Here is a 26382-nt window from a genome sequence, read left to right on the forward strand (position 1 = left end):
AGCCTGCATTCTGCACGAGCGGCTCCATAGAAGACTGCAGAAGACCCGGACTGCGCAAGCGCGGCTAATTTGGCCATCGGAGGGCGAAAATTAGTCGGCACCATGGAGACGAGGACGCCAGCAACGGAGCAGGTAAGTATAAAACTTTTTATAACTTCTGTATGGCTCATAATTAATGCACAATGTATATTACAAAGTGCATTAATATGGCCATACAGAAGTGTATAGACCCACTTGCTGCCGCGGGACAACCCCTTTAATGCTGAATAAACTATGGGCGATGAGCTGAACACTGATTGGTAAATGTAAATGGCAGCCTTCAGTACTAAACGTCCGCAATCTTAAGTCAATGGAGAGGGGTGGGGGAGCACGAGGAGAGAAATCTCCTGCAGTCTCCCAGCCCCCATGCTGGCTGCTCTGTGAGTGAACCAGCACTTCTAGCTCCCGTGCAACAGCGCGGGAGCAAGGACACACAGGGACGAGTGTCGGGCATCGTTTGCCTGACATTTGTCCCATCTAAATGGACCTTAAAACATACTACTAGTTGGGCTTACATGAAAAAAAGGAGAAACGATCCTTACCATATTCACCAAACACAAGTAATGTATATCCTCTCTGCTCCACGATTGCGGATACAAATTTCACACTCAGCCATATAATTAACATTCCAAGAGTGGCATCCAGCAAAAAATTCATCAGGTACCTGTACAGATATAATATGATGAGTGGTAGATACTAGTCAAACATATACAAATGATTACAATGTTTTAGAATGGAAAAACTAGATTTTTGTAAGAATTTACCGTAAAATCTCTTTCTCGTCTTGTTCATTGGGGGACACAGCAAAGACGTTGGGTATAGCTTCTGCCACTAGGAGGCGACACTAAGCATAAAAGTGTTAACTCCTCCCAGTAACTATACCCCTCCTGCAAGCATCGTGCTAGCTCAGTTTGTATGCAAGCAGTAGGAGTAGGATACAACAATAATAGGTAATAAATCACAATACTCACGAACTGTAACTCATTCCAACACAGTGTGCGACTGCACCGAGGATCCTCTAGACCAGAGGAGTATACAGTCCTACACCAGACTGGGTGGGTGCTGTGTCCCCCAATGAACAAGACGAGAAAAAGATTTTACTGTAAGTTCTTACAAAATCTAGTTTTCCTGTCTGTATCATTGGGGGACACAGCAAAGACCTTGGGAGCTTCTAGAGCAGTACCCAAGGGGGCGGGAAAATATGATTAGCCGCATGTGTAAAGCATCGTAATCAGTGCTTTACCTGCGGCTAGCGTTAATGGATGCATCCAGCCTGCTCAGAGACAGAGCATAAAGGGGCCTGAGCAACGGTCCCATCCATCCTCCGGGAGGAAGAATGAACTCCAGATAAGGAGCTCCCAACGAAGCACCCGCCATTCGAGTTATATGAGCCATAACACGGCCTGAGAATATGACTTCCCTGACACTGTAACCCTGAACTGCCACGAGCCGGTGCAAGTGCCACCGTGGAAAGGCAGGGATCCACTCGGAGTTGCCAGGGTTACCAGCAGCAAGCCAGCGCGACTGCAGAATGCTATCTGAGAGGGGTACTCTTGCGTAGTCGGACCAGGCCCCCGTGCCACTGGAGTGTTCCTTGGAACAAGGCACTACTTGAAAGGTGTCCACCAAATCCTTCACTGAAGTGGATCCCGATACCACCAGCAGCATATACAGCAGGTCGAAAACGGCAGTCTCCTGATAACAACCTTCGATACAAAATAGGCATCCAAGCCAGAGCTGTGGAGCTATGAGCGTCGAAACTTCAGGAAGTTGGGGGCCCTCCAACATTCGACCTAGTTGTACGTCAGTTTCCATATACCTTCCGGTTGTCAATATCACCTTCACAGTCTCGCCGTAAGGAAGAAAGTCCATTCCAGGCGCCAACGAAGAAACCGCTTGTTGCAATTTACACCTCTTCGCTGTGCTGACCAAAGCTGGAAGGCTTGCGGAGGGAAGTTCCCGGTTCGATTATTTTGGAGAAGTCGTATACGCAGTAAACTACCCCCAGAATGTGAGGGGGGAACTAGCACCCCAGGATCGACTTCTGGCCCAGGCGCCTAGCTGAAGCGCAGCATGATCCTGATGTTGTGTACCCCGTCAGCCCCCTTCCGTGATGTCGGCTGTCCGATGCTGATGAACGAAAAAGACCTGCCTGAAGAGATCCTTCGGCCCAGTGATCCTGAGACAATGCCCACAGCATCCACTTTCTGCATGAAACCGTGGGCTTCCGAAGACGTCTATCCTCTGGAATGGCGACTAACTGAATAGTCAACTAAGGCTGGCCCAGTACTGGAATTCATTGTAACGACTTGAATCCACTGGGCACAAAAAAGCTTAGTTGCACAGCAAGGCCGCAAGGGTACACCGGTACGGGACTCTCGCTTGTCTCTTTGAGGAAACATCAGGAGACAGAGAGAGAGACAAACCCTAAGGGCTCATGTCCACGGGCAAAATAAGAATTAAAATCCGCAGCGGATTTTAACTCTTCTTCCGCCCGCGGATCCGCACCCCATAGGGATGCATTGACCACCCGCGGGGTAGATAAATACCCGCGGATCGTCAATAAAAGGAATTTTAAAAAAAATGGAGCATGAAAAAATCCGGACATGCTCCATTTTCGTGCGGGTCTCCCGCGGGGACGGCTCCCGCGGGCTTCTATTGAAGCCTATGGAAGCCGTCCGGATCCGCGGGAGACAAAAATCAGAGTTTACTCACCCGCTCCGGTTCTTCTCTTCGGCGCCGCGCCATCTTCTCTCAGTCGCGGCCGGATCATTTTGCTTCGGCCCGGCGCATGCGTGGGGCACGTCACCGACGTCATCATGCACATCCGCCGAGCCGAAGAAAGAAGATCCGGCCGCGACGAGAGAAGATGACGCCGCAGCGAAGAGAAGAAACGGAGCGGATGGGAGGTGAGTTTATTCTGATTTATTGTTATTTTCAGCGCTCATGTCCGCGGGGCAGGAGGGACCCGCTGCAGATTCTCCATGGAGAATCTGCAGCGGATCTGATTTTCCCCGTGGACATGAGGCCTAAGAATTTATAGACGGTACAAGTATAGACTGATTCCCGGTCTCCTGCAAGCAATAATGCAGGGAGAACAATGCAGGAGGGTTGCAGCGTGCTGCTGGATCCGTCCGCCTTAACTCCACTGAAAGTATTAACTTCCCTCTACTCCTGCAAGAGAATCAGATGAACTTGTTCTGCTGAGGATCAGTACCCAACACCTGATCCGCAATTAGAGACTGCTCTAAAATACAAGTACTTCTACGGCCACAGTCTCTCCATCCACAATACAGGAAAAAACGTGGTCTGTTCTGCAGCCATTAGGGTCGGACGGGAATTCTGTCTCAACCGGTATCCTGCTTGTAGTCTAGACGACTTGAGCTACCCCCTGTCCGTACGGACACGGCTGATAGAACTAGCAGTCCAGGTTCCTAGAAAAAAAACACAAGATGCTTTGTAGTTCCGAGACCGTCCATAGGGAGCGGACTCACAGTGGATAGGCATGACAAAGCTGACAGGAGGGGGAGCACATAGACGATCTACACCCCACCCCCACCCAGCTCTAATTGGGACCCAAAAATACCATTCGATGTCTCTGCTGTGGCGAGAGCGTACATAGTATGCCGCTCCAGCCTGCGGCTCTCCTGTAATCGGAGATCGCCCTCAAGTTGCCTGCCGGGAGCAGCAGCCGGTCCATCCCCGGGGCGCTAGCCATTAGGTAAAGGACCGGTGAGTGAGCTCACCCGCTGCAGAGCGGAGATGATGTGCGATGTGTTCGCAGATTCCTGTGATAGTATTCTTTCCATTTGGAAGGTACTGCAGGTCTCAGCAAGGCTAGAGAAAAAACCCACAGGCAGTTCGACAATATTGCTCATATAGCGGCCTAGTCTGGGTGAATGTAAATCTCATGTCATAGCAAGATCGCATATCCCGTACATGGCTCTGGCCGGCCCGTCCACGTGTCATCCTGACCTCGGTGCCTGCGGTAGGCTGCCTGCAGGTAACAACTAGGCAAGCTAGCCGGTAGGCCAGGATCAAGGCCGGGGTACAGCTGACAATCAGTTTGATTGTCCGAGAGATGAGACATTTTCTGCTGGGCATAATCTCATACTGTAGCAATGAGCGCACATGATCTGTGGCTCTGTCCGGCCCCTGGATGCAGGGAACTGCAGGAGGGGCCACAGGGCGCTACCGAGTGGAAGCTCTGGACCCGTGCATGTGCTCCTTCAGGGTACGGAAGGTATCACCGCTCTCAGCATGTCTGGAGAACTGCTGACAATCAGCTTGAACCCTGTCATTTGTAAGCGAGATATACTCCGGTTGGTACATAGTATGTGGCTCCGGCCACTCGTCTGTGCGTCATCCTCGACACGGGCACTGTGGTACGTCTACCTGCCAGGAAGTGGAGGAGGGGTAGCAGAGGAGCTACCGACAGACAAGGCTCAACCCGGAGCGGACATGAGGAGCAATGAGTCAAGAGACCCCCTGTACTGTTGTCAGTACGAGATCCTCTCTGTTGGATGCAATATCATGTTAGCGAGAGCGCACTTGATATGTGGCTCTGGTCTGCACCTCTCCGCGTGTCCTTCTCGACGCGGGCTCTTCGGTACGAATGGCTGCCGAAACTGCAGGGCATTATCGATAGGCAAGGAAACTCAACCCGATGCTTGGTAGACGTGGGGAGCAATTAGGTAGCCCAGAGTAGCGCTGACAAGGCTTGATGCACTTAGTCCATAAAACGGGATAATCTCTGCTGGATGTAATCTTGTAGTGTAGCGAGAGCGCACTTGTTATGTGGCTCTGGCCGGCCCCGTCCGCGTTACCCTGGCTACGGACACTGCGGTATGCTGGCTGCAGGGAACTGCAGGAGGGGCAATAGGGGAGCTACCGATAGGCAAGGCTCAAGCCAGTCCGGAGCAAACATGAGGGGCGATGGGTTCAGCAAGCTCAGAGTAATGCTGACCGTTAGTCTGACCACTGTTGTCCATAAGACAAGATAATCTCTGCTGGATGTACAGCTCGTATCGTAGCGAGAGCGCACAGTATGTGGCTCTGGCCGCCCCGTCCGTCATCCTATATATGGACCCTGCCGTACGCTTGGTTGCAGGGAACTGCCGGAGGAGCAGCAGGGAAGGAGGATGGGAGCGACTATCTGTTCAGCAAAGCATAAGCCCGCGCAGCAGTCAAAAACCTTGACCCCGCAGCAGCGAAGGCACCTATATTGCTAGCGAATTGATGTGGCGGCAAATATGATGACCACGCCCGGATTGAAACACTTAGCAGTGTTGACAATACCAGGCCTGGCACCCGATTCAGACGCCCGCTCCACACGCGTCCGGACCAAACGCACAGGTTGCGCAGCGCCGTATGTAAGGCTGCGCAGCGCCTGACACACACGGCCAAATCAATGGCCGCGCGACGCCCAAAGCTCAGGGGCCGCCGCTGCGCCCAGCTAAATGGCTGAAACACGGGCAGCGTGGAGCCTTATTAAATGGCCGCGCCCGAAACACGGGCCCGCGGGGCGCCATATTCAATGGCCGCGCAGCGCACGATGCACACGGGTCTCCGCACCCGGCTCAAGAGGGTCGCCGCTGCGCCAGACTCAATGGCCGCGCGGCGCCATACTTAAATAGACGCGCGTCGGCTGGAACACACGCCTGACTCGAATGGCCGTGCAGCGCCATACTCAAATGAACGCGCCCGAGACACACAGGCCGCGCCACCCCTGATACACACCGGACTCCAAGGGGCGGTTAACCCATGTCGGCAGGAGAACTCGAGTGTCGCTGCGCTGTACAGCGCAGCGACAAGTGACAGAGAGTTGCACTGAGGAGGGGTGGGGTGGTGGTGTGCAACGCGTCGGGAAGACTCCACGGGCGGCAGCGCGCGCAAAACAACAAACGACTACCAGCCGCAGCTTGGCCCACCGAGAGCCGCACAACACAAGTCTCAGGCGGAACACAGGAGAACCAAAGCCGCACGCGGCACAATACACGTTGCAGGAGTGCAGCAGGTGCAGACAGCGTGAAACACAAAACACAGCGCAAAGTAGAAGCCGTAGGAAGCGCAACTACCCACTACCCGTTTGGTCCGCACGGCGGAGGACTGACACAACAAAACCGCATACTTACCGCATGACTGATGCAGGACCATAAGTAAGGGGGGCTCTATGGCTGGTGGGTCACACTCAGTTTGGGGGCAGACAACAGAGGGTTGAGTTCTCCTCTGTTCGCCCTGCTCAGTGGGTTAACAGGGAGAGTCCCTGGTCTTCCGGATAAAAATGAAAAATAAAAAAATAGTCTCAGCAGGAGAGACAGTCCTGCCTCCTAGACACTAAGCAAAAAACTGAGCTAGCACGATGCTTGCAGGAGGGGTATAGCTAGTGGAAGGAGTTAACACTTTTATGCTTAGTGTCGCCTCTTAGTGGCAGAAGCTATACCCAAGGTCTTTACTGTGTCCCCCAATTATACAGACGAGAAATAAAAGCAAGCACATGCCAATGTGATACAGGCATAAAACCACTTATACAGAGTCATTAAAAATAAAAATCATACAACAGTCTGATAAAAGCTATACAAAAAGTGCGTAATTATGTTGTAACCTTTCCTTTAATTCTTAACAATCTTATGTTACTAATTAAATCTATAGACAGGAATTTGCATGAAGACTTGGCATCAATGAGAGCACAGCCACTCAATGGAAATGCAGAGTATTATAAACATATGGAAAATAAGCCACAATCGTTCTGTGTAAAAGGATATAAGGCTACTCTAGTCACTAAGACCATTCTTCATCTCAGCCACTTTCAATAGACATGTTTTATACATTCTGTACCTGTCTGATTACCATGAGGCCAATGTCATTTGTACAGCAGGCACAAGGACATTGATGACATTTAGTTCTTCAAACATACAATGTAGTTAAATATTCAATACTCACAAAGAACAAGGATCCTCTTCAGTCAGATCCGAGAGAAAGACATTTGTGAAATGAATGAAGAGCGCACCGATGGCTTGTTTAGAGGTGTCAAAAAACCTTAAGATTTAAAAAGATAGATGCATAATATATTTTGCAATACGCATTTGCACACTAGGCAGCTTCAAAGAATTCCCCCCATCCTTCCCACACACCGCAAAACACAAGTAACCCCATTACTGAGACAATCATATACCAGGGTCTACGCAAACCACTTACCAGACTGCAAAAGAAAAATGTATTTTGCTTCTGTAAACCATGCACATACATTCATAGATCCACATTGTAAAATACATCACATCGATAAGCTCCCAAACCCAATGTCCTTGTGTGGGGGCAGTTCAATATTCCCAAAACCCCAAAAGATTAAAATCCCATGCATGTAAGTGCTAACCAGATTCTCCATGGACGCCTTTCTTCTTTAGGTTCCTGCCAGCGTTTCACTGAAAAACAGGATTACATTTTCTTAAGCAAATCACAAAATAAGTAGAACAAATTGCATAAATGTGTAGTAGAGATCAGAATCACATATATAGCACTGCCAATTTCTTATGGGCGGTAATACTGGTGCCTACATCATCTATAAAACAAGCTATAAATCTAATTTAAAGGGCTTATTTGAGAATAGAAAAAGCGACCAAAACACAGCCGATACAGAAATGGTGCTTCTGGAAAAAAAAAGCAGGTCATATTTTTGGAAAAATCTCAAACTCCTCTTTAAAGGCTATGGATACCTTTGGAGACATTTTTTTATTGCATTGCATACATCTTATTAAATAAAACAGATTTACAATTCATTTTAATTAAAACTTTTGCCTTGATTGTCTTTTGCAGCATGCATGTTGTACAATACAATATACACATTGTGTCCGACCAGCTCTCTACAAGAATAGTAATAGAATACTGTCCCTTTCCCTTATGTGCAAGAACACAACTACTGTAATACTGTTCCCAATGGCCATATCCAGTGCCTTTATTTCCCCCCATTATAATCGTTGTACTAAAATCAGAGTGAAGTGGCCCCGCCCTCAAATATAAAATATAAAGCACCAATCCCTAAATACACTTCCAGCTACCCTCTCTAGCAGTAAAATCACTCAACACTTTAACCTCCTCCCCGCAGTATAATTACATCCAAAGCTCCCCCTCCTCCCCGCGGTATAATCGCAACCAAAGCTTCCCCCTCCTCCCAGCGGTATAATCGCAACCAAAGCTTCCCCCTCCTTCCAGCGGTATAATCGCAACCAAAGCTTCCCCCTCCTCCCAGCGGTATAATCGCAACCAAAGCTTCCCCCTCCTCCCAGCGGTATAATCGCAACCAAAGCTTCCCCCTCCTCCCAGCGGTATAATCGCAACCAAAGCTTCCCCCTCCTCCCAGCGGTATAATCGCAACCAAAGCTTCCCCCTCCTCCCAGCGGTATAATCGCAACCAAAGCTTCCCCCTCCTCCCAGCGGTATAATCGCAACCAAAGCTTCCCCCTCCTCCCAGCGGTATAATCGCAACCAAAGCTTCCCCCTCCTCCCAGCGGTATAATCGCAACCAAAGCTTCCCCCTCCTCCCAGCGGTATAATCGCAACCAAAGCTTCCCCCTCCTCCCAGCGGTATAATCGCAACCAAAGCTTCCCCCTCCTCCCAGCGGTATAATCGCCACCAAAGCTTCCCCCTCCTCCCAGCGGTATAATCGCCACCAAAGCTTCCCCCTCCTCCCAGCGGTATAATCGCCACCAAAGCTTCCCCCTCCTCCCAGCGGTATAATCGCAACCAAAGCTTCCCCCTCCTCCCAGCGGTATAATCGCCACCAAAGCTTCCCCCTCCTCCCAGCGGTATAATCGCAACCAAAGCTTCCCCCTCCTCCCAGCGGTATAATCGCAACCAAAGCTTCCCCCTCCTCCCAGCGGTATAATCACAACCAAAGCTTCCCCCTCCTCCCAGCGGTATAATCACAACCAAAGCTTCCCCCTCCTCCCAGCGGTATAATCACAACCAAAGCTTCCCCCTCCTCCCAGCGGTATAATCACAACCAAAGCTTCCCCCTCCTCCCCGCGCTATAATCGCAACCAAAGCTTCCCCCTCCTCCCAGCGGTATAATCGCAACCAAAGCTTCCCCCTCCTCCCAGCGGTATAATCGCAACCAAAGCTTCCCCCTCCTCCCAGCGGTATAATCGCAACCAAAGCTTCCCCCTCCTCCCAGCGGTATAATCGCAACCAAAGCTTCCCCCTCCTCCCAGCGGTATAATCGCAACCAAAGCTTCCCCCTCCTCCCAGCGGTATAATCGCAACCAAAGCTTCCCCCTCCTCCCAGCGGTATAATCGCAACCAAAGCTTCCCCCTCCTCCCAGCGGTATAATCGCAACCAAAGCTTCCCCCTCCTCCCAGCGGTATAATCGCAACCAAAGCTTCCCCCTCCTCCCAGCGGTATAATCGCAACCAAAGCTTCCCCCTCCTCCCAGCGGTATAATCGCAACCAAAGCTTCCCCCTCCTCCCAGCGGTATAATCGCAACCAAAGCTTCCCCCTCCTCCCAGCGGTATAATCGCAACCAAAGCTTCCCCCTCCTTCCAGCGGTATAATCGCAACCAAAGCTTCCCCTCCTCCCAGCGGTATAATCACAACCAAAGCTTCCCCCTCCTCCCAGCGGTATAATCACAACCAAAGCTTCCCCCTCCTCCCCGCGCTATAATCACAACCAAAGCTTCCCCCTCCTCCCAGCGGTATAATCACAACCAAAGCTTCCCCCTCCTCCCAGCGGTATAATCACAACCAAAGCTTCCCCTCTTCCCAGCGGTATAATCGCAACCAATGCTTCCCCTCCTCCCAGCGGTATAATCACAACCAAAGCTTCCCGTCTCCCCAGCGGTATAATCACAACCAAAGCTTCCCCCTCCTTCCAGCGGTATAATCGCAACCAAAGCTTCCCCTCCTCCCCGCGCTATAATCGCAACCAAAGCTTCCCCCTCCTCCCAGCGGTATAATCGCAACCAAAGCTTCCCCCTCCTCCCAGCGGTATAATCACAACCAAAGCTTCCCCCTCCTCCCAGCGGTATAATCACAACCAAAGCTTCCCCCTCCTCCCAGCGGTATAATCACAACCAAAGCTTCCCCCTCCTCCCAGCGGTATAATCACAACCAAAGCTTCCCCTCTTCCCAGCGGTATAAACACAACCAAAGCTTCCCCTCCTCCCAGCGGTATAATCGCAACCAATGCTTCCCCTCCTCCCAGCGGTATAATCACATCCAAAGCTCCCCCTCATAATATAATCACATACAGAGCCTCAACTCCACCCCTTGCAGAGCTCCTCTCCATTCTGGACAACACACACACATATATTTGCAAAGTAAGCTAAAGCACAAAATAAGGGCTCATTCATATGAGCGTTTTTGTGCAGCGTATTACATGCGCACTTTTTGTGCAAGTAATATGTAGTGAATAGAATCCACCAATTTCAATGGGTTTGTTCACTTGAGCGTATTTTTTAATGTGATGTGTGATTGCAAGGAAAAAAATACACGGCATGTCTAACTTTGGTGTGTAGTACGTGCCATGAAAGCCCACCGAAATCAATGGGGGGGTGGAAATACTCGCCAACTTCACAGAACATTGTGTATTCCCTGCAAATTGACACACAATCAATTTCACGAGGGAAAAGGGGAACCAAATTCACTCTGGTCATTCCCTACTAACTAGTACAAGATAGGAGATGTGTGGATTAACTTTATGTGGCCTTCCAGTACTATAAAACATAAGAAAATCAGTGAACATTGCATGGAAGCAGTGCACTAATCCACAAGCGTGCACAGCATTTAGTATAAGAATTAGAGATGAGCGAACGTACTCGGATAAGCACTACTCGTCCGAGTAATGTGCCTTATCCGAGTACCGCTGTACTCGTGCTGAAAGATTCGGGACGCGCTGCGGAGCGGGGAGCTGCAGGGGAGAGCGGGGAGGAACGGAGGGGAGATCTTTCTCTCCTTCTCTCCCGCCTGCTCTGCCCCGCTCCCCGCTGTGACTCACCTGTCAGCAGCGGAGCGCCCCGAATCTTTCAGCACGAGTACAGCGGTACTCGGATAAGGCACATTACTCGGACGAGTAGTGCTTATCCGAGTACGTTCGCTCATCTCTAATAAGAATGCATTGAAATCCTTCTGCGGACTTTTTGATTATTCCATAGGTCTGAAAATGTATCAGACAGAAATGTTAGTCCTGTCCTTGGTCATTACATGTAGGGTGTAAGGATTTTTCATGTATAGTCAGTTATTTAATGTACAAGTCAAATGGCAAATTATCCCATTTCTTGAATGGAGGTCTAATCTCTGTCTATGCTATAGCCACTGTAATTCATAGCACCGGCGGTATGAATAAAATGTCCAACTTTTGTTGTAATCAATATGAATGCACTAAGACCTAGTTGCTTAAAAAATATATTAAACTCCGGACATTCACTATGTGACTGCACTGCAAAGAGGAAGAAGTTGTCAGCTAAAGAGACACCTAGTGGTACAGCCACATCTGTATGCTTCTAGTTTTACAATTTATCAAATAAAAGCAAGAATGTTTTACTGAGTAGATTATAGGACATTTAACATCTCTTAACAATTAGTGTACATTTAATTGGAATTACCTAACAATCCCCCATACCCCAAGCCACAAAATCAAGAATGGCTATCAAAACCAGAAAATACAATTGAAACGTTTAGATTTCTTTTTCAGTCATTTCTGTTATAACATGTGAAGTTTATAAAATGTGCTGAAGAGTATGATACAAGTTTGAGCGTACCTTTTGTTTCAGGTGACTTTTCGGAATAAGCGGCTATGTATATACATATAGATTAGGGCCATTTCTGGCCATTATATGACTTGCTTCCTCCATTTTAGCAGCTTTCTCCTCTGCAGGCTGTTTCTATAATTTGGTTTGCTCTGAGCTGGAGGGTGGAGACTAGCTGCTATGACGTCTCTCATACACTGCACACAGAGAAGAGTCCTCTCCCCAAACACAGTCACTCAGCATGGAAGGATTTAGGAGTGTTGAGCATTGTAAATCTGATTCCAGTAACACGGAGACAATAAAACACCAATTAGCTGCAGCAGCCACATTTGTGGGAGTCTCTCTGCTTCTCTCACTTGGCTTCTGCCCCTTTACCTCCATAGATTTCTGTAGGGAGCATGTAATTTGATCCTTCAGTGAGCTGTTACCCCATCTTGTCTCTCAAGGTGCATTAAAGGGGTTGTCCCGCGGCAGCAAGTGGGTCTATACACTTCTGTATAGCCATATTAATGCACTTTGTAATGTACATTGTGCATTAATTATGAGCCATACAGAAGTTATAAAAAGTTTTTTACTTACCTGCTCCGTTGTTGGCGTCCTCGTTCCCATGGAGCCGACTAATTTTCGCCCTCCGATGGCCAAATTAGCCGCGCTTGCGCAGTCCGGGTCTTCTGCAGTCTTCTATGGGGCCGCTCGTGCAGAATGCCGGCTCCGTGTAGCTCCGCCCCGTCACGTGCCGATTCCAGCCAATCAGGAGGCTGGAATCGGCAATGGACCGCACAGAAGCCCTGCGGTCCACGGAGACAGAGGATCCCGGCGGCCATCTTCAGCAGGTGAGTATGAAGACGCCGGACCGCCGGGATTCAGGTAAGCGCTGTGCGGGTTGTTTTTTTAACCCCTGCATCGGGGTTGTCTCGCGCCGAACGGGGGGGGGGGGGGGGGGGGGTTTAAAAAAAAAAAAACAAAAAACGTTTCGGCGCGGGACAACCCCTTTAAGTAGTGAATTCAGATTGAGTTTAAAAGGTAAGGAGGGAGAAGGAAAGAAGACTGATAAGTGTTAGAAAAATGTTTTGATTTTTTTTCCTGATTAGTTTAAAAAGATTTTTAGGGCCTGCTCACATCTCACTTTTTTATTTCCTTTAGCTTCTAAATCAGGGAGGCTCCCAAAAAAACCACAAGATAAGCTGTGGAATATCGCTACAGTTGTAGCTTCATCCCCTGATGTTGTAAATGGCGTTTATTCCACAGCTTATCAAGTGTATTCCATAACTCCCTGACATTTTATCTTCTTGGGTAATATTTAGTGATGAGCGAGCATACTTGCTAAGGGCAATTGCTCAAGCGAGCATTGCCCTTAGCGAGTACCTGGCCGCTCGAGCGAAAAGGTTCGGCTGCTGGCGGCGGGCACGGATCTGCAGGGGAGAGCGGTGAGGAACGGAGGGGAGATCTCTCTCTCCCCCCCACTCGGGGAGATACTTGGCTAAGGCACTACCCGCTCGAGTAATGTGCCTTAGCGAGTATACTCGCTCATCTCTACTGCTAACCTTATGTAACTCAAGTGTGAAACTTTATTATACTGTGAAACATGATTTCAAGAACAAACATGCATGCTTGTTACATCTATGTAATGTCTCATTATGCATGACCAGGACCAGGAAGAAGCCACAAACAAGTATTCTCTTCACTGGTGTTTTTCATCTAAAGCAAGACCTAGTTAGCAGCCTTGCAACATCCATAAATATCCAGACCTTTATCATTCTCATTTGGTAAAGCTCTGAATCCACAGATTATGGTTTATAGTGCATATATAAGACCATCAAGCATCCCCACCTAATGCCAAGACCTCCCAACTACAGTGTCCACAGCTATGCTGAACACCATACGTAGTTCCCTATAGAGTCCAACCACAGCCTTCTTATATAATAGGTGCAGTACACTAAAACTTTGTCCTGTGCTGTAATCTGGTTCCAACCTGGGGATCTTTCTGCAGCATAATCTATACCTCCTTGCAAGGGAAGAGGGTGACACCCAGAAGTTTCTTTAGACTCCCCGCCTCCATTTTTCCAGAACAAAACAAATTGAAGTCCAAGGATCCACTTTCCACGTCAAAGATTCATAACAGCTGTCTTATGCTAGCCACACCACTCCCAGTCGATGTATAGCACAGTGCCAGTTACTTATCATTTATAGCTTAAAGGGATTGTCCCGCGCCGAAACTGTTTTTTGTTTTTTTTCAATAGCCCCCCCGTTCGGCGCAAGACAAACCCGATGCATGTGTTGAAAAAAAAAACCGGATAGTACTTACCCGAATCCCCGCGCTCCGGCGATTAGACGCTGAAAATTAGACGGCACCATGGAGACGAGGACGCTAGCAACGGAGCAGGTAAGTGAATAACTTCTGTATGGCTCATAATTAATGCATAATGTACATTACAAAGTGCATTAATATGGCCATACAGAAGTGTATACCCCAACTTTGTTTCGCGGGACAACCCCTTTAAGGCCCAATGCCCACAGCTGTATTTGCACTGCGGGATCCAGAATGAAAGTTCACCTCTGGATCCCGCAGCAAATACTGCCCATAGGACATGCTATGGAAAATGCTTTTTCACGTCCAAGAGCGGACATCAACTGTGATTTTCCGCTCACAGGGCAAAAATCGCAGCATGTCCTATGCTAGTGTGAGCCTCGCACGGACAGTTTCTATGGCAGTCAATGGCAGCCATCTGTCCTGCTGCGAGTCACACCGGATGTTCGTCGTTGTCAGCGCGACTCTCTGCACTGCACATGTGCGGCGGCACAGCCGCCGGCACATCCGCAGAGTAGGAGGAAGATAAGACAGGTACACAGGGGTCAATGGCGGAATGCGACCTGGCCATGGGCATTGGGCCTTAAACTATGCCAATCATTTACTTGCAACAACATTTCAGGAGTCCCCTTCTCCATACTAGAAGCCACATTTGAGCACCCAAGCAGTGGCCGGGACACTGTATTGTACAAAGTATCAAACAATGACAGTGAATGTATGAAGAAACAAGTGCCTTCAGTTACATTTTTCAAATTTACTTAACCCCTTAGTGACCACATTTTTTTCTTTTTTTCTATTTTCGTTTTTTCCTCCCCCTTTTTAAAAAATCATAACTCCTTTATTTATCCATCGACGTCGCTGTATGAGGGCTTGTTTTTTGCGTGACGAGTTGTATTTTTCAATTGTACCATAAAATGTACTGAAAAACTTTTTAAAAATTCTAAGTGAAGAGAAATGGAAAAAAGCGTCATTCCGCCATCTTTCAGTGCGTCTTGTTTCTACGGTGCACAAACTGCAACAATAATGACATAACTTTATTCTATGGGGCAGTACGATTATTACGATACCAAACTTTTATTTTTTTTAAGATATTTAATTTTTTTTAAATTTTTAAAATTATTTTCCTTCTCTTTATCTTCTACGCACAATAATTTATTTTTCGGTCGATATAGTTGTGTGAGGGCTCATTTTGTGCGGTATGTCCTGTCGTTTCCGTTGGTACCATTTTGGAATACATAGGACTTTTTAATTGCTTTTTATTAATTTTTTTCTTGGCAACAGGGTGACCATAAAAATACATTTCTGGTGGTTTTATTAATGCATTACTTTGATAGATTGGACTTTTACGGACGCAGCGATACCAAATATGTATTTTTGTTTTATTATTTTATTGTAAATATGGCAAAAGTTTTTTTTGAACTTTTATAACTTTTTTTTTTATACTAAAACTTTATTGTTCTTATTTTTACTTTTCTTCCTGGGGGACCAAAAGTAGCGATGCTTAGATCGCTTATGCTGTATGATGGAATGCCATAGCATTACATTTTACTGCATTTTGATAGGCATGCTGCCATGACAGCCCTGAGGTCTTTTAGAAGGACCCCAGCTGCCATGACACCCGCACGACTTTCCTGATCTCACTGCGGTGGGGGCAATACGGAACATCGTTCAGGGGATTTAAATGCCGCTGTAAGATATGACGCATGTCTAAACGGGGCTGTTGCCCATAGGTTTCAGCTGAAATAAGCAGCTGACACCTGCGATGTATGGAAGGGGATAGTAGCGCTATATCCCTGCATACATGTCCTGCAAAGGCAGGACGTGAAAAGACGATAGGTGGTCACTAAGGGGTTAAAATCATTTCATGGACTGTAGATTTCAGTTAACCATGCAGTGTGTTGGTAGTCAGAAACAATGAGGCCATTCAAGCTGTTGAAAAGATTCAAACAGATATTTTGGATACCAAGCAAACGTATCACAAGGGGAGTGTAACGACCTGACAAAATGTTCAAGTCACACATTCACACTACAATTAGATTATACGATAGAAATAAGACAATCCCTTTTTTGTATCAGTTTATGAACAGTATACAGTGGATATAAAATGTCTACCCCCCCCCCCCCCCCCGTTAGAATGCCATGCCTTTATCATGTTAAAGATGAGTCATTTCAGATTTCCACCTTCAATGTGACCCGTTATCTGGGCAATTCTATTCAAAACAAGCTGAAATATTTTAGGCTGGGTTCACACTCGCAAATACGAATTGCATATTCTGTCTCCTTCCGCCCCCCTCGCCCCCTCTCCTTCCGTCCCCCTCGCCCCCTCTCCTTCCGTCCCCCGTCGCCCCCTCTCCTTCCGTCCCCCGTCGCCCCCTCTCCTTCCGTCCCCCGTCGCCCCCTCTCCTTCCGTCCCCCTCGCCCCCCTCTCCTTCCGTCCCCCTCGCCCCCCTCTCCTTCCGTCCCCCTCGCCCCCCTCTCCTTCCGTCCCCCTCGCCCCCCTCTCCTTCCGTCGCCCCCTCTCCTTCCGTCCCCCGTCGCCCCCTCTCCTTCCGTCGCCCCCTCTCCTTCCGTCCCCCGTCGCCCCCTCTCCTTCCGTCCCCCGTCGCCCCCTCTCCTTCCGTCCCCCGTCGCCCCCTCTCCTTCCGTCCCCCGTCGCCCCCTCTCCTTCCGTCCCCCGTCGCCCCCTCTCCTTCCGTCCCCCGTCGCCCCCTCTCCTTCCGTCCCCCGTCGCCCCCTCTCCTTCCGTCCCCCGTCGCCCCCTCTCCTTCCGTCCCCCGTCGCCCCCTCTCCTTCCGTCCCCCTCGCCCCCTCTCCTTCCGTCCCCCTCGCCTCCTCTCCTTCCGTCCCCCTCGCCCCCTCTCCTTCCGTCCCCCTCGCCCCCTCTCCCTGTCTTGTTCCCTTTCCTGAGTTAGCCACGCCCTCAAAAGGCTATCACCTTTGAGGTTGACGCTTTTGGCTCTAAGTAGCGACATGCCACTTCTTTTATTCTGCAACACTTATTAACGGGAAAAAAAACATGTATCGAAGACAGCGACACGGATTCCTTTCAAATGAAGGGCATGCGGATTTGGTACAGATTTGGTTGCGGAATCCATGCCAAAATCTACTATGTGAACATACCCTAATGCTATGGACTGCACCAAATAAATGTCTGAAATAGACATGATACTTCAGTAGAATTCAAATACAAGGACATGGCATATTACTTTTTCGATGTTCAAATCACGCTAATTTTCTACAGAACTTAAAATTCAGAGAGCAACTACTTCTACTGGCCAAAAAGAAGCCTATCCACAGCCGGCCAAGACTGCAGAAACCACATCAGCCGGTGAGAGAGAAGGATACATACTAGACAAACATTTAGCGTGAAGTTAAAACAGTTTCCAGGTACTTTGTCTATTAAAGTGAATGCGTTGTCAGAAAATCACTTCTTGTCTAAAGTTTTTGTGCAATTTTACATTTTGATGATTTTTAATTTCCATGTGACTATAGAACTATGCAGCAAAATCTGCATATACTGTATGGGATTTCATCACCTCACCTGAGGGGGGTAAAATCCACAGTAAATATCCACTGTATGAATTTGCATGTTGCGGATTTAAAATTCACCCTGCAGGTCAATTTACACTTATCTTTTTCCGCCGGACCAGCGTGACGTTTCTTCACAATTCGCTTGCACTGTAAAACGCTGCGGAGTTTCAGCAGACAATTTCACTGTAGCACAACACGTGATCGAGGTCTTAAGGACCCCTTTACATGGGCAGATTATCTGCCCGTTTGTTGGCTGATCGTGGGCATATTCACATGGACTGATGATCGGCCATACATTTGGCAAACAGTCGTGCCCAATCACTGCCCGTCTACAAGTGCCTCTAGAGGTGCAGATGTCTTTCCAACTTCTCGTCAATGTAACCGATTTCTGTTTACCTTGATGTGGGTAATGGTGGCCATACACATAATAATGGTGGTTTTACAGCAGATTACCAGGATTTTTGTAGTAAGATTTTGTTTGCAGGGCTCTTGCAGGTAAAGCAGGTTTTCAACATGTTTTGGGCTTATTTACACGAGCGTATATCGGCTGGCGTTTCCACGGCCGGCCGATATACACTTCCATCTAATCAGTTCCCCCTCTCCCTCCCCCTCACCAACTCTCTGCCTCTCTCCTCCACTATGGCAGCTTCAATGGAAGGGGGCGGAGCTAAGCGCTGCTCTGTCCCGCCCACTCCCATTGCTGGCTATGGACAAGGGGCAAGAGCTTAGCTCCGCCCACTACCATTGCAAACCGCTCAGAGGGGAGGAGAGAGACAGAGAGTCGGTGAGGGGGAGGGAAGGGGGACTGCTCAGATGAAGCGTATAATCGGCCGGCTGTGAAAACGCTGTCCGATATACGCTCGTGGGAATAAGCGCTTTCTCTGTAAAAGTTAGACACAAAAAGCGCACAGCAAGAAATATGGCCTCTCACACAGGCGTTGGTAAAGTAAAAAAGTCATGTGAAACGTGGCATTTACAGCATTTTTCAAACGCATTCGACAGCGTTTTTAATGCACCCCATCAGTGCAATTGGTGATGTGGTGCGTAAAAAAATAAATAAATAATCGTTGATACTAGAGTTGAGCGAACATACTCTGCCAAGCTTAATGCTCATTCGAGTAATTAGCATACTCGATGGTGCTCGATACTCGAACGAGCATCACGCTGTGTTTGACCCTGCCCCAGTTTTGGCCCCTCCCCGCCGCTGTGTCAGATTTGACCCCTCCCCGCTGCGCACGTCAACGGTAGTTTGTGGCTGGCTCGGAGAAGGGAGAGGGAGAGACTCCGCACCCAGCGGGTCCCATGCAAAAATGCTCGAGTCTCCCATTGAAGTCAATGGGGTTCGTTACTCAAATAGAGCAACAGTGGGGGTGCATCGGGACAGCAACCCCCACTGCTAACTCCTTACATGCCATGATCTACGTAGATCGCAGAATGTAAAGCACTCACAGATTGAGTCTGCTCCCTTTGCGACGTCATCATACTCCCGCGATGTAATCACGCAGGGCCGACTGGTTGTCATGGCAACAGGATGCCAGATATAGGCGTCCTGCTTTGCCAGTGCCTATGATCGCTATAGCCAGCGATAAGGCATTGCAGGGTGTAGGTCCTGCAATGCCTTACCATAGCGATCATAGGTGTGATTGTACAAGTCCCCTACAGGGGCATAAATTGTGTAAAAAAACAAAGCCTTTTTTAATCATTTCCCCCTATTTGTATGATAAAAATAAAAAGTTTAAGAAAAACCCCACATATGTGGTATCATCGCATCCATAACGACCTCTGATATAATGTGAGCACATTAATTATCCTGCGCAGCAACACTTGTAAAGAAAACAGAGGCAAATTACTCATTTTATTGATTTTATCTCCCAAATAGCGCAATAAAAAAAAAATTTAAAAAAAAAGATTTTAAAAAGCTATATGTACCCCATATGGCACATATAAAAGCTACAGCTTGTGACGTAAAAAACAAGCCCTCACAGAGCTCCGTCCAGGGGAAAATAAAAAAGTTATGAACTTGAAACTTTGAATGTAATATTTGCAAAAAAAATTAAACATTTTTATTGTGCAAAAGTGGAAAAAACGGAAAAAATTATGTTTTTGGAATCGTTGTAATCGTACCGACAAGCAGAAAAAATTTGTTGTGTCATTTATGCTGCTTGATTGACGCAGTAAAAAACAACAACTACGGCAGAATTTATTTTTTCTCCCTGCTCTCAAAAAATAAATAACAGTTTTACAATACATTATATGCACCAAGAAATGGTACCAATGGTACCAATAAACACTATACTTCGCGACGCAAAAAACAAGCCCTTAGGCCTCATGTCCACGGGGAAAATCAGGCCAGCTACGGATTCTCCATGGAGAATCTGCAGCGGGTCCCTCCTGCCCCGCGGACATGAGCGCTGAAAAGAAGAATAAATAAGAATAAACTTACCCGCAGCGGACCGGGAAGGTCTTCTCTTCTTCGCGGCCGGATCTTCTTTCTTCGGCCGGCGGATGTACTCGGCACGCCGGCAGCGTGCATGCGCCGAGCACATCCGCCGGCCGAAGAAAGAAAATCCAGCCATGAAGAAGAGAAGATGTGCCCGGTCCGCTGCGGGTAAGTTATTCTTATTTTAGGTCTCCCGCGGATCCGGACGGCTTCCATAGGCTTCAATAGAAGCCTCCGGGAGCCGTCCCCGCGGGAGGTCCGCACGAAAATGGAGCATGTCACGTTTTTTTTCATGCTCCATTTTTTTTTTTTAAATTCACTTATATTAACCATCCGCGGGTATTTATCTACCCGCAGGTGGTCAATGCATCCCTATGGGACGCGGATCCGCATGCGGGTGATCCGCTGCGGATTTAAAATCCTATTTTGCCCGTGGACATGAGGCCTTAGGCCTCATGTCCACGGGGTAAATCAGATCTGCTGCGGATATGTAACGTGGATTTCTGCTGCGGATGTTGTGCAGATGAGCTTAAATTCCTTTTTTTTCATGCGGGAGATCAATTGAGCTATGTGCTCTATGAGCTCCCGCATGCGTGATCCGCACTAAAATGGAGCATGTCCATTTTTTTTTCATGCTCCAGAAATTTTTTAATTCACTTTTAAATACCATCCGCGGGTATTTATCTGCCCGCCAGTGGTCAATGCATTCCTATGGGGCGCAGATCCGCGTGCGGGAAAGACGCTGCGGATTTTAATTCTTATTTTCCCCGTGGACATGAGGCCTTAGGGCTCACACCCACTTGCGTTTTTTTTAACGCATCGTAAGTTTGTGCTTTGCAGTTTTTGTGCGATGCGTTTTTTAACATTAGAAAATCTCATTGACAATCGCGTGAAAAAAACTGCGGGGAGGAATTAAGGGAGCACAAGCAGCTCTTCTATACACTGTAATCAGTTCTTATATACAGGTCAGCTCCCATACAAAGGTTTTAGAACTGCGACCACAATGGTGGAAAAACGCAAGAAAAAAATTCCATGTAAATACCTTTTTTACTGTGGTTTTAGTGTGGCAATAGGGGTGACAATCTGCCACAAGAACATTACTGAGGTGTATGAAGATATACGTGATGCATATGTCCTGGAAGACACCAATATCTTCTAGGGAAGAACATCTAAGAGAATGCAATGAGGCATCCTGTCAATACTGTATTCATAGATTCCATATGAACAAGTAAAAAAAAGTCAAACAAAAGGTGTACAGAGGTTATAGCATATACCCATTTACTTGGTATGGACCCTATATAACATACAGAGGGTACAGCATACACCCATTTACTTGGTACAGGCCCTATATCACATACAGTGGGTACAGCATATACCCGTTTACTTGGTACGGATCCTATATTACATACAGAGTACAGCATAGACCCGTTTACTTGGTATGGACCCTATATTACATACAGAGTGTACAGCATAGACCCGTTTACTTGGTACGGACCCTATATTACATACAGGAGGGTACAGCATAGACCCGTTTACTTGGTACGGACCCTATATTACATACAGGAGGGTACAGCATAGACCCGTTTACTTGGTACGGACCCTATATTACATACAGGAGGGTACAGCATAGACCCGTTTACTTGGTACGGACCCTATATTACATACAGGAGGGTACAGCATAGACCCGTTTACTTGGTACAGGCCCTTTATCACATATAGAGGATACAGCATAGATCCGTTTACTTGGTACGGATCCTATATTACATACAGAGGGTACAGCATAGACCAGTTTACTTGGTACGGACCCTATATTACATACAGAGGGTACAGCATCGACCAGTTTACTTGGTACGGACCTTATATCACATACAGAGGGTACAGCATACACCCGTTTACTTGGCACAGACCCTATATTACATACAGAGCGTACAGCATACACCTGTTTACTTGGTACAGGCCCTATATAACATACAGAGGTTATAGCATAGACCCGTTTACTTGGTACGGGCCCTTTATCACATAAAGAGGGTACAGCATAGACCCTTTTACTTGGTACGGACCCTATATTACATACAGAGGGTACAGCATAGACCCGTTTACTTGGTACAGGCCCTTTATCACATACAGAGGATACAGCATAGACCCGTTTACTTGGTACGGACCCTATATTACATACAGAGGATACAGCATAGACCCGTTTACTTGGTACGGACCCTATATTACATACAGAGGGTACAGCATACACCCGTTTACTTGGTACGGATCCTATATTACATACAGAGTGTACAGCATATGCCCGTTTACTTGGTACGGATCCTATATTACATACAGAGTGTACAGCATATGCCCGTTTACTTGGTACGGATCCTATATTACATACAGAGTGTACAGCATATGCCCGTTTACTTGGTACGGACCCTATATCACAGATACAGTGTACAGCATAGACCCGTTTACTTGGTACAGACCCTCTCTTACATACAGAGGGTACAGCATAGACCCATTTACTTGGTACGGACCCTATATTACATACAGAGGGTACGGCATAGACCAGTTTACTTGGTACGGACCTTATATCACATACAGAGGGTACAGCATACACCCGTTTACTTGGCACAGACCCTATATTACATACAGAGAGTACAGCATACACCTGTTTACTTGGTACAGGCCCTATATAACATACAGAGGTTATAGCATAGACCCATTTACTTGGTACGGGCCCTTTATCACATACAGAGGGTACAGCATGCACCCGTTTACTTGGTATGGACCCTATATTACAGTTCTGTATAACAAAACTGAATACAATTAGGGTAAAAGGTTAGTGGAGACGTATATAAACCTGCAGCGGTTCCCCCCAAACCTGGCAGGACAGACCGCGCTGTGGCGTTATATGAGGTTATGTGGATTATGCCGATTAAAGGGATTTGTCAGAACTTTAATATTGATGATTTGCCCTTATGCCCCATTTACACAGGACGTCTGGCATCACCACTAGTTATTCACGCTCCTGCAGAACATTAGGCCGGTCTCATTGCGGAATCCGTGATCGTCACCTGCGCGGTATTCCACATTCATTAACAAAAATAGAGCATTCGCACGTCCGCTGACTTGAGTGGACCGCGATTCAGATTTCCTCTTGTGGAAATAAAATAGCAGCATGCTCTAATCTTGTGTGAATTCCACACTGATGGCTTCCACTAAAGTCAATGGAAGTTGTCCTACTTGCGGTCCATCCGCCATTGACATTGCGGACAGGTCGCGGGTAACCACATCATCGCCTACCGACAGTGCAGAGAAAAGAAAAGATTTGAAAAAAATAATGTGTATCGCGCATGTCCGAGGTGAGCAGCCGGGTCCATCCGCAATACAGATTTGAAACATTTCCGTGCGGATGCCGGCTGTGGTCAGAGCTAGATTCCACTACAGGCTGCCGCATGCGGAACCTGACCCGTCCGTGTGAGACCGGCTCAAAAACCACTCAAACGACAGTTTAAGTGACAGCTTTGAGCAATCATCTTAGCATAACTCTGAGTAGCTAACTAGCTACTTAAGAGTTATGCAGGTGGAGCAGGATACCGCTGCTGCTATTCTGTATATACAAACAGCTGTACTGTTCTCTGCGCTTTCAGTTGGTGTCCCACTAAGAACTGCCAGAGGGATACCAGCTGAAAGAATACCATCAGCGCTGATAAGGCTCATCGCTCATTTCTAGCTGGCTAGAAATGAGCGATGAACGAACAGTGCACAATGACCGCGCGTTTAGATGCAACGATTATCACTCAAAAGACTGCTTTTGAGCGATAATCGTTGTGTCTAAATGGGACCCTATAACAGGCAAATCATCGTTGAGTATTGCTAACTTTTCGCTCAGAGCTTCACATTCTTAGTGAAGCAGCGAGTGTTTAGGCACAACGAGAAGTCAGCAAACCAGCCATGATTTTTATGCTGGTTGAAAGGGAGCGACAGACGAAAAGCAAACAAATAGCGCCTGATGGCTCTGCATTTAGACGTAACGATTATTGCATATTTTTGTCAGTTTGAACAAATTTTGCGTGACAATGGTTATGTTTATATGGTCGTTAATCATGAATATTAGACCAGTGGCAGTCCAGCGGTCAGGGCACCTGCTGATCAACTAAACAAAGGGGTGTGGCCACTATATTACTGTTAATGGGTTCTATTCTCTGCATGCACAAATACGCCCTTGAGCACATTCCCACCCGCGCGCAGGCTCCACTGTAACCTCCATTGTCTGGCTGCATCCTCCGAGACAAACAATGAAAATAGGGAAAAAATGTAACATCCATTAAAAGTTTATCAGAAACTGATGGAAACAGAGCCTAAATATCAGATTATGTTATGGCTCTGTGTACCAGATCTGTCGGATTCAGTGCTAAAAACTCAAAAGTGGATGTGTAAGAGAAAAAACGGATCCACTACACAGCAGATAAAAGAGCGCAGATGTGAACGTAGCCTTACAGGAGAGATTTCACATGAGCGCAATTAGGATACAATCCGCACCAGATCCGCAGCGGCGCACACAGACTTTGATGCAGAACTGAAAATGGGTTAAATCTGTATCGAAATCCGCAGTTAGGGCGGCCTCACACGGGCGTAAGCGCATCGCCAGACATATATGCGCTATGCAGGGTGCACGGTTGTGGACTACTGCACCGTATCAGTGCATTCTACTGTACTTTATTGTGCTGCGGGGAGCGCTAGTCCTGGCGGCGCTATATTACAGCAGGCGGGGCAGCCTGCTTAGTAAATGCGTCAGCTGACTTCGTTCGCCCAGGAATTCTCGCTTAAGCACACAAAATTGCCTGTTGTGCGCAATTGTGCATTAAAACAGAGCAAGCCTTGTGATGTTACTAGATGACGTTTAGCACCACACGCAGGGCTGCTTAGCATATAATCAATGCAGATTGGCTTTACTTTAGGGCTAATGCCCACAATTGGATTTCTGCTGCGTTTCCCGCAGCGCTCAGGTTCTATTGAGCCTACTAGCTTTCCTGCTGCCAATGCTGACATGCGGAATACTGCCGCGGATTTCCGCTGCGGGAAATAAATTGCGACATGTTCTATTTCACCGCGGATTTCCGCTGCGGGGGGTCTCCATTAATATAGCAGAACTCCGCGATCACTCGCGGTTTTAAACACGATACTCCTGCAGCAGAATTCCGTGACGCTCATGGGCGTGAGTCCTTAGTGGGGTCTGCTCTCCCTTCCCTACGTTTGGTATTGAATATGTAAGTAAACCTATTACAATATTAATAAAACTTATTTGAACCTAAAAACGTCGCTATTGTCCCCCCGAAACTCAAAATGCGTGCAGAAAAAAAAAGAACACGCAAAGGTAACCCATTTAATATAATGAGTTCTATTCGCTGCACATTTTGCGGCCACAAATGCGCTCGTGTGAGGCCGCCCTTTGGACGGTTTTTCTTTGGTCCAAAAGACGGGCAGAAAGTGGATGGCCCCCTGAGTGGTGCAGGAAAGCGTAACCCTAAGCGCAGATGTGACACCCCCGTTCGCCCTGCGAATTCTGCATCTTGGCGGAATACTTCCAGCGACCTGGCAGCGCCCTAATGACGTTTGTCCAGTCGGCGTGGCATCCAAATGTGCCAGCAGCTGTGACGCAGTCTATGTTAGGAGAGCGCAAAACACGAGGACATGTCTAATAAAATTATTAAAATCACACACAAAGCAAAATATATTTCCAGCAACTAACCGGGAATGAAGCCATGGGGAGTATGTGCCCCAAATAAGCCTTCAATACATTTGTAGCAAGACTTCTGGAGAAGCTGCTGCGAACTCCCCATCAGCCATAGTGACTACAGCTACCCCCAGCTGTCCCTGGCTGCTAGCAGAGAGCACACGTAAAGTACTTACACATGAGCGTGCTGAAGGCCACCACAGCCAGCACCCCCTGCACCAGCACCCCGAACCTGTCCAGCAGCGCCCCGTTGTCACAGCCCTGAGGGGGCACCTTCACCAGATCACTCATGTTCCCCGCCATGTCTGCGGGCTCCGTCCGAGGAAGAGTGGCGTGCACACAGCGGGAGAGCTGAGGAGGAGCCCCGTCCTCACCTCCCCCCCGGGGGCAGCAGCCGCCCCTTCCTCTGCTGTGTGGAGGAGCACTACAAGGCGCAGCACGCTGCTTGTAAGGTCGGCGGGAACAGCGCAGCAGTAGTAGTATGGCCGCATGACCGGCGCTATGTGCGGTACTGGCCACTATAGTCCATGTTCACATACTGCCGGCAATGCACGTGGGTGGGGCTTTTATGTAAATATATATATATATATATATATATATA

At 47.8% G+C, this 26382-nt stretch overlaps 1 protein-coding gene across 1 annotated transcript in view; it reads right to left on the reverse strand.

The window, feature by feature from the left end:
* The window catches only part of LOC136612033 (store-operated calcium entry regulator STIMATE-like), a 77190-nt gene extending 51031 nt beyond the window's left edge, over positions 1 to 26159 (reverse strand). Inside the window, exons 1-4 of the mRNA XM_066592099.1 lie at positions 25958 to 26159; positions 7412 to 7460; positions 6982 to 7077; positions 582 to 703 (exon numbers count right to left, since the gene is read on the reverse strand). Coding sequence (XP_066448196.1) covers positions 582 to 703; positions 6982 to 7077; positions 7412 to 7460; positions 25958 to 26084 — 394 coding nt within the window. The 5' untranslated portion in view covers positions 26085 to 26159. The remainder of the gene's footprint in view (positions 1 to 581; positions 704 to 6981; positions 7078 to 7411; positions 7461 to 25957) is intronic.
* Between the last annotated feature and the right edge of the window lie 223 nt (positions 26160 to 26382).

The sequence above is a fragment of the Eleutherodactylus coqui genome, chromosome 2, assembly GCF_035609145.1.
Source record: "Eleutherodactylus coqui strain aEleCoq1 chromosome 2, aEleCoq1.hap1, whole genome shotgun sequence".
In the NCBI taxonomy this organism is placed as follows: domain Eukaryota; kingdom Metazoa; phylum Chordata; class Amphibia; order Anura; family Eleutherodactylidae; genus Eleutherodactylus; species Eleutherodactylus coqui.